The sequence below is a fragment of the Colias philodice genome, chromosome 19 (assembly GCF_061535455.1).
Source record: "Colias philodice isolate Cphi_HAF_F1 chromosome 19, ilColPhil1 Martin Lab GWU primary, whole genome shotgun sequence".
Taxonomy (NCBI): domain Eukaryota; kingdom Metazoa; phylum Arthropoda; class Insecta; order Lepidoptera; family Pieridae; genus Colias; species Colias philodice.
In genome coordinates this window covers 6,687,082-6,703,196 of record NC_143104.1, presented here as the reverse complement: position 1 = coordinate 6,703,196, position 16,115 = coordinate 6,687,082, and the positions used below count along the sequence as shown (strand labels likewise).

The following is a 16,115-nucleotide window of genomic DNA, read 5'->3' as shown; positions in this document are numbered from 1 at the left end:
AATATCTAGATTTCACAAACAAACACGACAAACGAACTTTTCCCTGGCTTAATCGATATAACAATATTCCTGAACACAATAAACGTAATTGAATAAAATAAAAGTATAAGAAGTAATTTATTTAAATCACAATATAATTAAACTGTTTCAATAAAAACTTAAACTTCGACGATAGAAATATTAAAGTTTTCTTTCAAGAAAATAATATAAATATTCAAAGCGTTATACTTAAGAATAAGTACCTGTAGTAAATAGGTATGCATTGTCTTTATATTAGTTATTTTATGTAAGTGAGATAATATTACGGTAGAAAGCAACATGCTAAAATCCGAAGTTGAAAATTTATGGTCTCTGAAGATGTTAACCACACATATTTTCATTAGTATTTTATGTTCCTAAATTAAACGCAGTGGATAATGTTAAATTTACGACTTCGGTGAACCTAGTATGTATAATTTATATTCCTTATTGAGGACTAAAATAACGTATGAAAGCTCATTACATTCAGGCATTGCCGGTAAATGAGCATGGGTTTTGAACATTTCACCGTTAACCAAACACGCATATAAGGTATTTAACGAGCAAGTCACATCACAATAACCGTTCCCTTTGTATGTGAAACGGCATTATTAGGAACCCTGCCGGTCAGAGGCTACAAGTCGTGACCAGATAGATATCAAAGCCTTAAGAGGACTGCTTCTATTACCGGACACAATTACTAGGTATCGGAGCTATGTGAATGCAAAGTGAATGTGTATTGCTTTTTAGTAGCAAGCGAACTTCCTAACTCAGATTACGTATTATTCAGAGTTGATGCACTTAGCGTGATGTAACAATCGAGTGTTTGCATCACTTATCATCTTGTTACATGTGTTGGATGCTGCTTTAAACTTTGTTATAAAATACCAAACATTTAATTGTACCAGAATTATTGTTTTATTGAAAATTTTAAAGCACATTATTTATCCGCCAAGTTGCTCATTACATCTTCCTACAATGCTTGCAATTTCCTTGTACCACCTTTTATTAAATTCTCTCGAATATTATAGGCCACAATGCAGTGCGTTTCAAATTGAAATACTTACACAGATTATCATTAATTTGACCCAACTTCGAAAATACTTTGGAAGATATCTTAAGATGTGCAAAAGCACGCATCACACACACATGCACACACTCATTACAATCACTGTCACTTGTAAACGCTTGGCATTCGAACATTAGTCGCAATTTCCTGACTTCATTAGGATTCCCACAAGTTCTATCAGTTAATAATTAATTGGCGCAATGCAACGGTAGTCACAATCTTGACTAACTTCGGCGTCTCGTTTAAATCATTTACGGTAGAGCTATCTGTTTTAATTACGGTAGGAATTGGGTTATGTTAATGTTTCATTTTCCTATTTGGTGATATCAGATATGCTAGATACATGTTGCTATCTAGATATTTTCTGCTTATGTAGTTAACATAGTGCAATGTAATTCCAACTTGTCTTAAACTACATTTTCTCAAGCAACTACTTTTATTACGGTTTAAGACATTTAAATTAATTTAATTTACGAGTACATCAATATGATTTAAAATCAATATGGCACATACTCTATGAGGATCGAATGAAAATAATTCATTTCAATTGCATTGTATTCGCAACTTTATTCTAAATATAAAAACGAATCAGAAGTAGTGTCGTAGAATAAGAGAGCATTGAAGCATTAACAAAAGTATTAGTCCGAATAGTCAAACCAAAGTAAGCAAGTTTCGTTTCTTAGTCTCACTGAAACTAGAATAGAATTAAAACAATTAACAGATAGCATTGTTAAGTCCCTAATCCTTTGAATGCTACTAATTAGGGGAAAGAACACAGAGCAATTATTATCAGAGGCATCAGTAAAACCGTAGTTGTGTATTTCCTCGTCCAGTATAGAGTTCAACAGGTTTCTCTATAGCGGTTCTGTAATTCAATAGTGCAGGATCTTGTTCCGGACTATTTGTAATACTTTCATCGCGTAAAATTTGTTATATATATAGCTACGAGGTTATAGTACCTACGTGAGTTTGTTGGAGACAATTATAGTGTACCTATGTAATAATTGATAATTAATTTTATTAAATAGAGCGATTATATTGAACGATAAATATTATTGTCTTACTTTAGTACTTTTTCCGTCAATATGGATTTACACCATCTCACGAATTTATGAAGCTATTTAATAATAAAAATAATGAAAAATGTCAACAGCGCGATGGCATAATTACCGTCAGTGAATAAGAGAATTCTCGCACACATTTTTCGTTTCGAAGGAATTTCTGATGATGCTAAAATATTCACAACTTAATACCAGGAAGAGGGCTATCACGTATCACCGGTTATTACGCAAAAGGAGTATACACGGTGCCTTCCGTACAAGGAACTTGTACCGTCGCCTAAACAACTGGTTTTTGATGCATAAATCTAATATTTCGCCACGTGTATTCTGTTCGAGATTATTGTAGTATTGTTTATGTGCTTTGAGGTAAAATACAAATATACAAAATACTAAAACGTAAATATTTGTAATACATTTAAAATATCTCTTTAAGAAGGCATATGTTAATTTTAATATTCCTTCTTATACAGATATATAAGATATTAAGATCGAAACATAATAAAGAAGATAAGGTGAATGACATGCAAAAAATCAATAGATGCAGATAGATGCCGTCACGCAGCTTATAACTATTATAACACCAGCCCAACTAAAAACAACCACCATACAATTATGTTCACAAATCACAATACTTCTATTTCCCATCAAACTAGCATAACTGCATACCTGCATAGCATGCGATGTAATTACTGCACAAATGTCGGAAGCAATCATCCGGTTATCGCAAACCTGAACTTGCGTGTGCGCAACCAAACGCTTGTGTATATGCTGTGTTTTATTAGTGTCAGCTGGCTTCAGAGATTCATTATATATATTCGCAATTTAAGAATCGATTAGTAATATTTGTTGAGCATACGCTGTTAAAGACTACGCATTCGTTTGTGTTAAATGAGATATAAGCTTTTTTTATTTCACCCTGTTCAGGCATTTGACCGCCAATTCGCCTGATGGTAAGCGATTTGAGTAAGAAACCAAATTTGATGAAAAAAATATATAGAAAGCTTGCTCTCTTTATAGCGTTTATAACAATAGCTATTTTATATTTAATTATATCCAAATTATGAAAAACATACATTTTATAAAATTCGTACCCCTGTATATTACAGCTGCATACCATAATAAATAAAACCGGCCAAGTGCGAGTCGGGCTCGCGCACAAAGGGTTCCGTAGCAGCAAATATAATAAATTACAGTTAAATCAACCTATCTCAAAAACTATAAGAGATACTTTGATCAAACCAAAAATCGTTGAAAGAGTTAATTAGCATGCATCACCTCTATTTTTTTTAGAATTTTATACCCCGTAGTTATAAAAATAGAGGGGGGGGGACATACTTTTTACGACTTTGAGAGCTGATATCTCAAAAACCGTTCACTTTAAGAAAAATGTTTTTTAGAAAACTTTATATCATTTTAAAAGACCTTTCCATTGATACCCCACACGGGTATGTACATCGAAAAAAAAAATTTCATCCCTCAGTTACATGTATGGGGGGCCCCACCCCCAATTCTTTTTTTTACTATTTAGTGTCATATTTTTGTAGCGGTTCATACAACACATATTCCCATCAAATTTCATCACTGTAGTACTTATAGTTTCCGAGTAAATCGGCTGTGACAGACGGACAGACGGACAGACGGACAGACGGACATGACGAAACTATAAGGGTTCCGTTTTTGCCATTTTGGCTACGGAACCCTAAAAATAAGTATGAAATTGGTCCTCGAGCCACTCTGTCCTTGCCTATTAACCTCAACAACAATTAATGATACGGAATAAATACTTATAATTGCTTGGTTAAATAATAAATCTTAGATTTTTCTGATGACATAACGTTACAACTTTTTATTAAATATTTAACGGTGATGCAAGCATAAAACACCCGTATCATTTTATTAAGTAATAAACTTGTTTAAAAGTATTATACAGCCTGCTATTAAAACATCGACGATTATAATTCGTCTCATATAATTAGTTGTTAATAAATTATTTACGTCATATCACATAGCTAATATTGATGTTATCATATATCTAAACTTGTTGATGATGCTTTCAAAAAACTCGATGGTATTTTATAATGACATTTATAAAAAACACAAGTTTGTATGGTGGGAAAAGCCATTAAAAAGCTCTAATATAATATCCATCACACCTATTCTTCATTATATAACAGTGATACATATACTGTCAAGACAATTAACATTAAAACGGGTTCACACTATAAAACATACAAAAACAGCTTCACATATAACAATGACGAGAACGCGTACAAAACACATTACTACTGTATGCCATAGGATGATATATGACTTGACCAGTATCGTATGCAAATACATCAACATGTCGGAAGTGATTATAGTGTACCTATAAATAAGTTTGAACTTGAGGTAGGTCCGGTTAGACATGCCGTATAGTGAACATGCTAATACATAATAATAGATGGATCAAATATGTTGTTCGGAAGGTGTGTTTGCTTTTTAGTTGTTAGCATTCTTTGGTTCATGTTGTTTGGATTATTGAAGTGCCTGATCTTAATTCCAATGGTGTTTAATGATCTTCTCCAAAATACATAAATAATAAAATATAGGTTTTTATCCCAATTTAAACTAAGATATTATGTATCTAGTAGGTACCTTTCAAAAAAATCTGATCGAAAGAAAAATCTTAAAAACATGTTTATTTTTAATACGTACATAATATTATCCATTGAGGTGTTTCTTTTTGAAAATAACTAACCTATCTATTTAAAACATTACAATAAATGTGGGAAGTTTATTTACGCCGATCGAAGAAGATTGCACACTTTAATAAGCATTCACTCGTTAGATTATAATTAACTTCGATCGAGATCTTTTCAGGTTCATTGAATATAACTATGGTGTTTTGGTTTATTTCTGTTTCTAAAATGATCGTTAAAATAACTACAGCGTAAATTATAACCAGATAATTAATTTTATCAAGAATACTTATAAGCTAGGCTATGAAAATACCTGGTAATTAATATAATTAATACCGTTTCTCATACATAATAAATACTCATTTCATTTATCTCAAAGAACAACCTCATGAGATAATATTTAGCGTTTAGTGATAATTTTTATTCAATTGTTCGGAAAAATTTAATAAGCACTTTAGAGCAGCAAAATCAATCACAATCAGTTTATATCGTTAAAAGGATAATAAATGCTATTAGAAAACAATTTCGCATACCAATTCAATATTACCATCATTGAAGCTGCATACAATATCAGCGTCTGTCTAATTTAATAAGTAAAATTAAAAATTCAATTTCAATCTATAAAGAGTTATCACTTATCATCAAACGCCATCAACCGCATAAAAGTACTAATAAATAGTTAGTTAGGCAGACAATACAGTACAATGAACCTTGTTATCGCGATTTACTATTGCAGGTTGCACGAAGTTCAAATCATGTCAAGATCGCGATTCGAGATTAACATTTTAGGTAAACATATCGTGCGATCTGACTCCATCCCGGTTGACCTTGCTTTACGTAACGGGTCTCGTGGAGAATCGATTTATATCGATCTATAGTTAGAACAAAAACTCATAATTGTAAACATGCCGTGTTACGATACGCATTCAAATCATGTTACGAGGCGTCGATCAAATTGTCCAATCGATTACCTAAATCACCGAGTCGACATCGATCATTCAACTCGATGGAACGTGACGTCCGGTGGCCTCCCTTGTCCTCCTATTTCTTCGCCCTTATTTTGTCTCAATGAACAAAATAAAACTACAAGAACCGTAATCGAAAAAAGCCAACGACGAAGCCACTTTAATTGTAAAATTTTTAAATACTAACCCACCGTCAACTGTTCCAGTTTAAGCTCGATTTACTAAATTAATTGCTATGCGAAGTAATAAATTAATAAGCGTCGGATGTTGATTAAAATATAACTCGGACGCTGCGGGGAAAATCATAAGCATCGCGTTGTCTATAGCTATAAGTTTAATAGTAAAAGTTAATCAGAACAAGCAATGATAAAAAAGACAATTCAATGAGGCGATTTGCAGATGCGAGCGAAATAAAAATGGAATAAAACTCTCATTGTCATAGGTAACGGTCGTGTTTCTCGGAAACAACTATTCCCAAATACTAAGTTATCTACGGCAATTGTGTTTAAACAGGGTTTTACAAACTAGATTTGATTATCACTTTCCAAATTCATTACTCGCCTCGTATAGGCGTAGCGAGCGTTAAAAAGTCGTTCGGAAAAAAATAGCGGAGCACGTACAATGAGGTCTTTGTTGTGAACGAGCAAGGCGTCAAGATACGGGTCACTAGAGCAGATGCTGCGATGGCAAGACGTAGATAGATTTTTATCAAAATTAAACATCGCAGCGGGTAAACGCAGTAATTGCTGCACAATGTAAACCGACTAGAGAGTTGTTATATCCGTTACGCTTCACTCCCTCGACGACATTCTGCAGTGCTGGCATTAACACGTGCAGCGATTGTATTCAACATCTATGGAGATAGTGATCGTAAATTGTAATTGCGTGATGGTGATTTATCTGCTATTTTAAGAACGCTATTTCTACTTTACCGTATGAATATGCAACGATATCAGATTATCTTATTGGTTGCTTACAAACATTTACATAGTATGTAGCCAATTAAAATTGTTATCCATAACGCATTTTGACGTAAATCGTTCCAAATTAACATTTGACCTTTTATTGCACCAATATGTTATCACTGATACGTATTGCAAATTGCACGCAACAAGACATAAGTTGTCAAGCGCAGCACATCAAAGAGATAAAGTTCAATAGGAGGACATACTTCGGAACATTCTCAGAGGGGAGATGAATGGGACCTTGTTCGGAGCCGACCTCACGTCTTTCTCATCATTGTGTCAGTAATTAATAACACGGCTCGAGCTTCCGATGACTCTATACATTTTTCCAACATCATTTACTATACCGACAAAAGCAACGATGTTATTTCTTAGAATAAATTATCCCTAAGTGATATTAATCATTCAAACGTTCGTTTCAGACGGTGCCTTTGCCAGCCGGCTCCACTTCTGTATTGGCGAAACCGACGAAGTACCACTATTATCCTCACAATCAACACATTTATTTGCTTCCCGAATGTGCCATTCAACAGGTAAGCTTATTCAAATGTTTCCTGATTTGTTTCTGGCGCAATTGACATTTAGTGAGATGCTAAAGTCAGTACGTGAAATGTCAATTGATTTCCAATGCTCTAAATACGTTTGTATTTCCTCAGCAATATTTTAATTAAATATAAGAAATACGACAAAAAGGATTCTTCATTGAATAAAAGAAAAGCTTTCCAGTCTGTTTAATTAATTAATTATTTACCTTTCATAACGAGAGCAGCATCTGGGTTCCTAGAATTTTCCGGTTCAATTATTGTTTCAAAATCGCGAGCACAAAACCAAATAAGTAAAAGCGATATTCGTTTATCTTCGATTAGCCAACCGTGCAGCAAATAAACATTAGAACTAACTAACGTAGACTATGTTTATTTGTGAGATCAGTGTACATATTGCAATTTTCCAGGTGTGTAATGCGGTGTACGTCCGTTTAAATTACACCCAACCGCTGTGTGCGTGCCCGGCGCGTTACCGAGACCCCTGTTCTGCGAGCCTCAACGCCGACGACCTGCATACCACGCGGCTCACCACAGATTCCAAAAAGAAGGTAAATTATCCATAGCTTTCATATTCGCCCGTGCCCGTGTACGTTTTTTGGAAATAGATAGATTTGAAAAGCGAACGTTTACGAAGAAGTCTATTAACATTCAGAGATTTAAATAGCTACGACCAGTCCTACGCTAAACTGGGTATGCGAGATTACGTTATCGACTGCAGGCGATTTATTAGGATGGCCGTTGCGATATATAACCCGTAGGCACGCTTCTAAAACATGCGATATATTTACAATCTGTAGGTCACCCGACTTCATGAGATGGCATCACAACTATATGCTTTTATAACGGTTTCTTTTGAAGCATCGTTCCATAACATTGTAAACTTGTCTAACAGTTATAAATGCATCACCGAGTAACGTATTTGCTGCAACGATTTTTCATCGTTATAGAATTGATGTTGTGGGATCATGACATCGATTTCACCATGTTGTTGCCTATCGGAAAACTGTTACCTCATTTAACCTTATTTCCAATAAAGATATTAATTATATGCTTCGTGATTCTTGTACCATTTTTCATAATAACGAATAGAGGTATATTTTTGCTCTTGAATTAAATTACGTGGTGCAGTATACAGAAATGGCACGGTAATATGAAACATCAGCTCTTCATATTTTATGCTCTTAAAACTGAAACTGGATTGGTTATACAGAAAATAAAATATTTTTCCTTTCATTATAAATAATTTGATTTGAGAAGCTCGTTAGTTCTAAGATTTGAGGATGCATCTTGTATCATAATATGACGTAGACCGTAAAATCAAATACATATTAGTATATCCACTTTTTTTGTAGGTACATATCATACTTTTAAGTAGGGATGTAACGATACATGATTTTGCCGATACGATACCGATACCGATATTTGTAGTAATGTATCGGCGATACCGATACCGATACCGATATCGATGGCTTGGTTGAAAAATAAATAGTGAATTATGCATAAAAAGTTACCAACATTTAACAGAGACTCAACTGTTAATCGTATTCTTTTAAATAAAAATGCCAAATCAAAAAACAACAAAACCATTTATTTAAGTATTATTATTTTACAAAGTCAGTTAAACTTTAAGTAATACACATACAATCAGTACCTAATAAAAGTTTACTATTGGTAGTTTTTTCAGAAAACTAAGTGCGCACGCGCGGGCGGCCTTCCGCATCGTTCATTGGGCGCAGTTTTTTGAATTGTTTGATATCGGTATCGGTTGTTTTATTATCGGCGATACCGATATATCGGCTTGCCGATTAATCGGCCGATATATCGGTATCGGTATCGGTATCGTTACATCCCTACTTTTAAGTATATACCATAGCATATAGCATACAATATACATCAATTTAATACAAATTTGTTGCAGTACGCAAAGAAAGCGGTGACACTGGTGAAAACTTGCGAAGCCGTCTCCGAGATGAGAGAGTGCAGAGCGCCGCGGGATTGGTCGTTATTGGCCTTACAGAACATAAGGACTGGCAAATCGCACTATTTGGTCATATGTAGATGCCCTGATACGCATATATTAGGTAAATATCATATTTATTTATTGAAATTAGACATAAGAATTGGTTATTTTAAGAAACCGAATACTGAGAACAATTGCATAAATATTTAACTTTACAGTGAGTAGGTACTTAACAATAAATATTTTTTACAAAAATAATCATTTAAATACGTATAATTTAAATACATGTCGGATAGTTTATAACGTATAGTTACGGAATGTATCTATTTCGAAGTGCAGTTCTAAACAATAGCGTGCCTTTGCATTAATTCCCTAATCATTGTTTGTTTTGATCATCATACAGAGATAATCACTACTGTTTGCTATAATGTACGTATGATAATAGTTTTTTTTTTATATTGGTCGTGTGAAAAAGCAATTAAGAAAATCTATATATATAAAACTCACAGGTGACTGATATAGTGATCTATCAACGCACAGCCCAAACCACTGGACGTATCGGGGTGAAATTTGGCATGCAGGTAGATGTTAGGACGTAGGCATCCGCTAAGAAAGGATTTCCCGAAATTGTTGTGGGAACGGGGAAAAACGGGGATGCATGTACAAAGTCGTGGGCGGAAGCTAGTTTAGTATAAAGTGAACTTATATTTTTTTGAATAATTACGATTGCCGATTTACGATTTTAATTTATAAAAAATATTATTTAACAAGCCCATTAAAGTATCAAGATTTATGTGCCCAAGTTCACGTTCAGTTCAATCCTCATATACCTTTAATCTCATTACATCGAATGACACATAAATTATGAACAACCGTTACGAATAGATTATGCAAGGTTATGCATCCTTCTTAACTAAACTATAATTAGTCGGGAAGTGATAGCAGAATGCAAGATGCTAATACAACGGTTAAGTTATCAACGATTGAACGAGATTGTAACCGGATCCTTGGCTATCAAATTGATTTTCATAAACCATCATTTTCAATTACGGAGGGTATGATATGACGATTAAATTTTATGTAGTATATTAATTTATTTATGGAGGTAACGGGTATAATTTTTGCTCAGTTGTAAATTTATGTGTTTACATGTTACACATGTTTACACTGCAACTGAGTCGACATGGTTTTTGCCCTTCTGTATAAGCGTAAAATCAAATAACTCGATAAACATTGACTATTTAAGTATAGTAGATATTTAATGACGTCAAAATATTTATGTATAGCGAATTATTTATTATCACTAGGAAAATACATTTGTATTTTTTAAAGTTTTTATATTTTCTTAGTTTTCACATCGATTACATAAGCTCGCAGTAGTTTCCTACTACAGGAAGTTTAGAGTCAATTAAGAAATTAAACCAATTAACATTTATTGCTTACAGAAGGGCCGATGTCTCACGACCAGCCGACGTACGCTTCCGTACCGGGCATCAGGGTGTATGGAATGATGTGCGTTCGGCCTACTACTGCTTATCATTCCAGTAAGTTTATTTATTGACGTCTTTTTTACTTAATATGTTTTGAATTTTTTTTTGAATTAAATGTTGTGCATTGTTATTGTTAAACAAGTACAAAATCTATCTTGTAAATGATAGTGCTTAAAATATAATGTTTTATTTCCAAATTAACACTTAATTCACTGTATTACGAAGCAACATAAAAATTTTCATTAGGATAAAAAAATCTAATAAATATCTTGTGTTTTGCAGCGTTCACCAACCGATTCCCAGGCGGAGTACAAAGCACGACCAGCTCGTACAAAGTGGATTATTCTCAAGCGCACTCGTACGACAAGCCGGTGTACAACCGATATCACACGAACAGCTACCTAGACAACTTCTACAACCGGCGAACCAGGGCCGCTCGCGTGAGGCGAACGACCACAGAATACCCCCCGTTCCCATGGTACAAAGTCATAGAATTGGCGCGATCGTTACATTGGATCAATTAAGAGAAAACTATTGTTTCAAAAGTATGTTGGGTTCAAGTAGGCCTTGTTATCGTATAAGTGAAATCCGCCTCATTGAATTCAACGAAAACTTTAGTTAGTGTAATGTATTATCTCATTAAGGCGGATGAATTGTGGTTTTCATAACAATGCTACACTATTGTAATGTGTAGTTAATTATTTGTCTTGGTAACAGATTGCAATCTATGTGAGCATCTTTTTTCCATTTCTTTTATTCGTTTCAGTAACTTAAAACAATACCTAAAGGTGAAAGTTGCATTCAAAAAGGGGCAAAATGAAATTTTACATAACACATATTATGTGTTCAAATGAAATAATCCTGTATTCAATATTTCGGGTTCTTATTTGCTTTACAAATGGATTTATTAAAACTACAGTTCAACCGCCAACATGAGACAGGAATACGATATATAATATCAAAACGCTTCAGCTTTCATGTACCAGTATAAAGTAGACATTAATCTGAGTATTACTTTAATTCTGTGAATACTCAATCCTGTACTGCATTTAATAGTACTTAATATTATCTATCTTAATCAGTACTTAAAGTATTATCGCAAGTTGATAATATACATAGCATACCTACAGTAGTTATGTTTTAATTCTAAAACAAGGTCTATGTATATTTTCAATTAAATAAGTATTTACTGTTTGCCAGAATATTAGAAATAACTGGACCTAATTTAAGTAAATTCAATTCACGAGATTGCCAATTAAAAAAATAATCGATTTAATTATAAGATTAAAAATGTACACAAAACAATGTGATAAGTGTTCAGTGCATTTCAGTGTAATTCGATGCATTTATAGACTTCTAAGTTAGTTATAAAATTATTTATATTAATCGTAATATGATATGATGTAGACAATTGCCGTGTAAATAGTAGTGATAATTACAATATTTGTAATTACGGACGATTAAAATTTATAACAAAATTTTAAAGTGTGTTTTTGTTTAGCAATCGATAAATTCTGACTTCGATGCTTGATAGAAGCTACCTCTGGTGCATTAATAAATTAATATCAATAAGTGGTATTTAAATCAAAGTTCTGCCACATAACAACGCGTGTAATATGCGCATGCCTTAAGTTTCACACATGCAATTTGCAAGTTAAACGATTAAAAATTTACATCCTTTAATATTAATATTTTTTAATATTATTAATCCTAACATATCAAATAACCTTTAAAATAAAGCATATTTAATAAATAAATAACTTACCTAACACTTTCTGGTCGACGACGATATCGCAAGAGTACATAGCCGCCATGAGCCTCTGCGGCTGCACTTGGAAGGCTCTCCTGCAACCTTCTTTCACCGCTGACATTATTTGACCTGTGTGAAAAAATAAATACGGATATATTTAAATAAAAATATTTAATTGAATGGACGTTTGAAACATCTTTATTTGTATGACAAGGAAACGTGGGAGAAGTATTTCATCTAATTAGAGAAAAACTGTTTCACTAAGTATATTAATACCTATGTAATATAAAAGTAGTAAAATAATACAAATTGACAACTCATATAACTTTTTGATTTGGGAATGAATCATCAATCTTCTTTAAAATCGGTTTTCTGAATGGTGTTAATTAGAAAATAATTTTTATCAAACCAACTACATAGTACATATGTTTTATTTACTTATTTGCACCAACATTTTATGTGACATACCTGACAAAGGTCCAAAGGAATGCGTCGAATCATCACTCTCATTCTTTTCCAAGGTCCATTCTTCCACACAAAACGCTACACCCATCATTGGCTCCTCGCACAACGGACCAGCCAAAGTCGCCAATTGAAAACCATTCACGAAACTACTCTCATATTCAAACCTTGCATCTTCCAATATAACCTTCTGATGATGTAAAAATTTAGTCTCATAATCAGCCGTTTGATTCAACAGCAAATTTGGCCCACAATTCCTAGGCCCTACAGACCAAATTTGCTTGACCACATCCTGCCATTCCGGGCCTAAATTCGTGCATATACTTTGCAATTCATTTATAAATGTTTCTACCAATTTCAGCATTCTGTCCGATAGCTGATATTTCGTTTCGCCATTGATTTGTAGATCATCTAATTTATTTTCTAATCTCTCATTTGATATGCCTTGCAGCGTTTTAATATGCTGTGAAATTGCTTTTAGCAAGTCGGACGATTTTTCTAATAGATCTGTAATTTCATTTGGCAAGGGTTTGGCTCTGATTTTGATTCGACTTTGTTTGTTATTCGTATAGATAGTGATGACGGGATCTTGCTCGTTATCGTTTCCTTTATCTAAATTTTGCGAGTCTATTTCTTCATTGGCCATATCAATTTTTGGTGGTTCTATTATAGTTTCCTTGAATGGTACTATAGGTTCAGACACCGATATTGGTATTTTTGCGTAAATTCTGTAAAAAGAACAGAATTTGAAAACTACACTTATTAAATAAAACTATAGGCTACAATAAAAATAACTACGTTAAAAAAACGAAGCTAATTCGAAACCATTCCGCATTAAACAAAATAAGAATCACGTAAATCAGTTCAGAAACCTCGGCGTAATCGGTGTACATACATAAAAAAAATTATATTTATATACCGGCCGAATTGATAACCTCCTCCTTTTTTGAAGTTGGTTAAAAAATTTAAGGTCAATGGATAATGAATTCTCATATTAAGTTTAACTATTTTACATTTTTGATATTCAAAAATAAAAGGAAATTTTTGAATTGAACAATTAAAAAATAGGACTATTTTATTTTATTTTTTAAGTTTATTAATAACTTAGGCCCCGGAATCACAGACACAATAGAAAAACTATTGTGTCGTGGACGGATCGGGCCGTTCGGGGCTCAATGGGTTAATACTTAGTACGAACAATTATTTATTGTTATAAATTTATTAATACTTACTTAAGATCTTCAAGACACCTCTGCAAGTGGACCTCACCTGCAGTCACCAGCACATGTTCTCCAGTTTCTTGTAATAGCACTTGGACACAAGAATCTGATTGATTTAACAGTTTTAATCCTGCAAAACAGTAAATATATCAATAAATAAAATAAATTGAATGTACAGAAAATACATATTGTTCACTTTACTTTATTGTTCTCAGTTTAACTTTTAAAACCAATAAACACAGAACTTGTTTTGAAACACTGAGAGACATTGTAACTACCCTCAATAATTGATAAATTAAATATTTAATATGTATTACCAATTTAATTTTTCTTATTACTTCATAATAATTTTAAATGTATCTACTCGATTAACTATTAGATAAACATATACATATATAGCACATAAAATATTACCTTTAACTAATTGAGACAAATCCGAGGGATGTGTTGGTTCAACAGCTACCCTTAATATGGGAACTGCGGCATACTGAATCTCGCTGAAGGGTGGACAAGCGAGGGTACTACTTAAGATAGCCGTTTTAAGTACATACTCTTCTAAACCTCCGATACCTGAAAACAAAATAAATAAATAAATGTAAACAAAGAAATTTACTTTCAATTTTGAAACTTTTTCGCTGAATTTCTTTTAGGTTATTTTTCACTACAAATTATACAAGTAAAGTTTATTAATTACAGATAATTATCATACAATAGTATGTCACCTACCAATTATATTTCCACTGACTGCTTCATCAATCTCTTCTAGTTCTCTGCCCATTAAAATGTACAAAGATTTTATCCTGAAAAGAAACATGATTATTGATCAAATATAGCCAGAATCTGTTTCTTTTTAAATATAAAATTATTCTGCAGTAATAATATTTGAATTGAAAAATTATAATAAGTGTTACTTACTCTGTACAAGTAATATGTTCATTACTAAGCAAGTCTTTTAATTTCTTATTAGGATCCACTTTAAAATCTGGTATACTCAGAGCTTGCGATGGATCATGTTTTGGTCCTAATACATACACTTTATCCCCTTTTCTTACTTTACCACTAAATATTCTAGCAAAAGCAATGAATGCTGTCTCGCTCTGTTCTTCCTTTTCTTCATCTTCCTTCCCTTTCTCGTCTTCAGTACATTTTTCTGGACTATCACTAGGCATTTCTTTAGTCATTGGAATGGCATCTGTATTCGCACTATTTTTTAATTCTTCACGCATCTGTCTCGCTTTTTCTCTTCTTGAAGCCATTTCTTCAGCCGTCAAAGCTTTCGGCTTATTCTCCGGTAGAGAGCTTCGTTCAATACTAAACATTTTAGATATAAAAATAATTAACGGTCTATTGTTGCTACTATCACAGGCTAGGAAGTCATCTTTAAGTTTCTTAGTTTCATCAAGATAAGACTCAAAATCGCGTATACGAGAGCACATGAGTTTTTCAACTTTTTCTGGCAAAATATCTTTTGGCGAAGGTAGTTTTACACACACCATATCAAGAACTGTTTGTGACAATGGTAGCCATTGCATCATAAGCGATTGCAATTGAACTCTACTATCCGTATGTCGTAAATCTCTCGCTGTTAATTTTATACCCAGTTTATCACATATAACTGGCACTTTCTCTTTATCATTCCTCAAGATGATAGTTTCATAAATATTCCATAGATTATCAAAAATAACTTGTACAAAAAGTGGTTTTTTGGCCTTCTCTTGAGCACCTTTCATGAATCTTTTTGTTTTGGAGTTCAAATAAAAATCACCCCATAAAACTTTTTTTAATAATTCTTCTTTAACACCTGTAAAACAATTTGCGTATTAATATGCATAGTGCATTATTATTCAAATATTATATTAAATAATATTATTCAAACTCAAAGCATTTTTTTTTTGCAAAAAATACTGACAATATTTTAAAACTTAATAATAA

The 16,115-nt window shown here is 33.0% G+C and overlaps 3 protein-coding genes across 3 annotated transcripts in view; 1 reads left to right on the top strand and 2 right to left on the bottom strand.

Annotated features, from left to right (window-relative positions):
- The window catches only part of dsx-c73A (doublesex cognate 73A), a 53,815-nt gene extending 41,518 nt beyond the window's left edge, over window positions 1-12,297 (top strand). The window contains exons 2-6 of the mRNA XM_089707228.1: window positions 7,179-7,289; window positions 7,709-7,849; window positions 9,220-9,382; window positions 10,707-10,805; window positions 11,034-12,297. Coding sequence (XP_089563354.1) covers window positions 7,179-7,289; window positions 7,709-7,849; window positions 9,220-9,382; window positions 10,707-10,805; window positions 11,034-11,275 — 756 coding nt within the window. The 3' untranslated portion in view covers window positions 11,276-12,297. The remainder of the gene's footprint in view (window positions 1-7,178; window positions 7,290-7,708; window positions 7,850-9,219; window positions 9,383-10,706; window positions 10,806-11,033) is intronic.
- The window catches only part of LOC149480005 (uncharacterized), a 340,612-nt gene that overhangs the window by 164,639 nt on the left and 159,858 nt on the right, over window positions 1-16,115 (bottom strand). The gene's annotated exons all lie outside the window — the stretch shown is intronic.
- Window positions 1-16,115, bottom strand: part of LOC149480010 (elongation factor-like GTPase 1) — a 109,849-nt gene that overhangs the window by 92,247 nt on the left and 1,487 nt on the right. The window contains exons 4-9 of the mRNA XM_089707174.1: window positions 15,099-15,984; window positions 14,910-14,983; window positions 14,598-14,753; window positions 14,196-14,313; window positions 12,970-13,691; window positions 12,517-12,630 (exon numbers count right to left, since the gene is read on the bottom strand). Coding sequence (XP_089563300.1) covers window positions 12,517-12,630; window positions 12,970-13,691; window positions 14,196-14,313; window positions 14,598-14,753; window positions 14,910-14,983; window positions 15,099-15,984 — 2,070 coding nt within the window. The remainder of the gene's footprint in view (window positions 1-12,516; window positions 12,631-12,969; window positions 13,692-14,195; window positions 14,314-14,597; window positions 14,754-14,909; window positions 14,984-15,098; window positions 15,985-16,115) is intronic.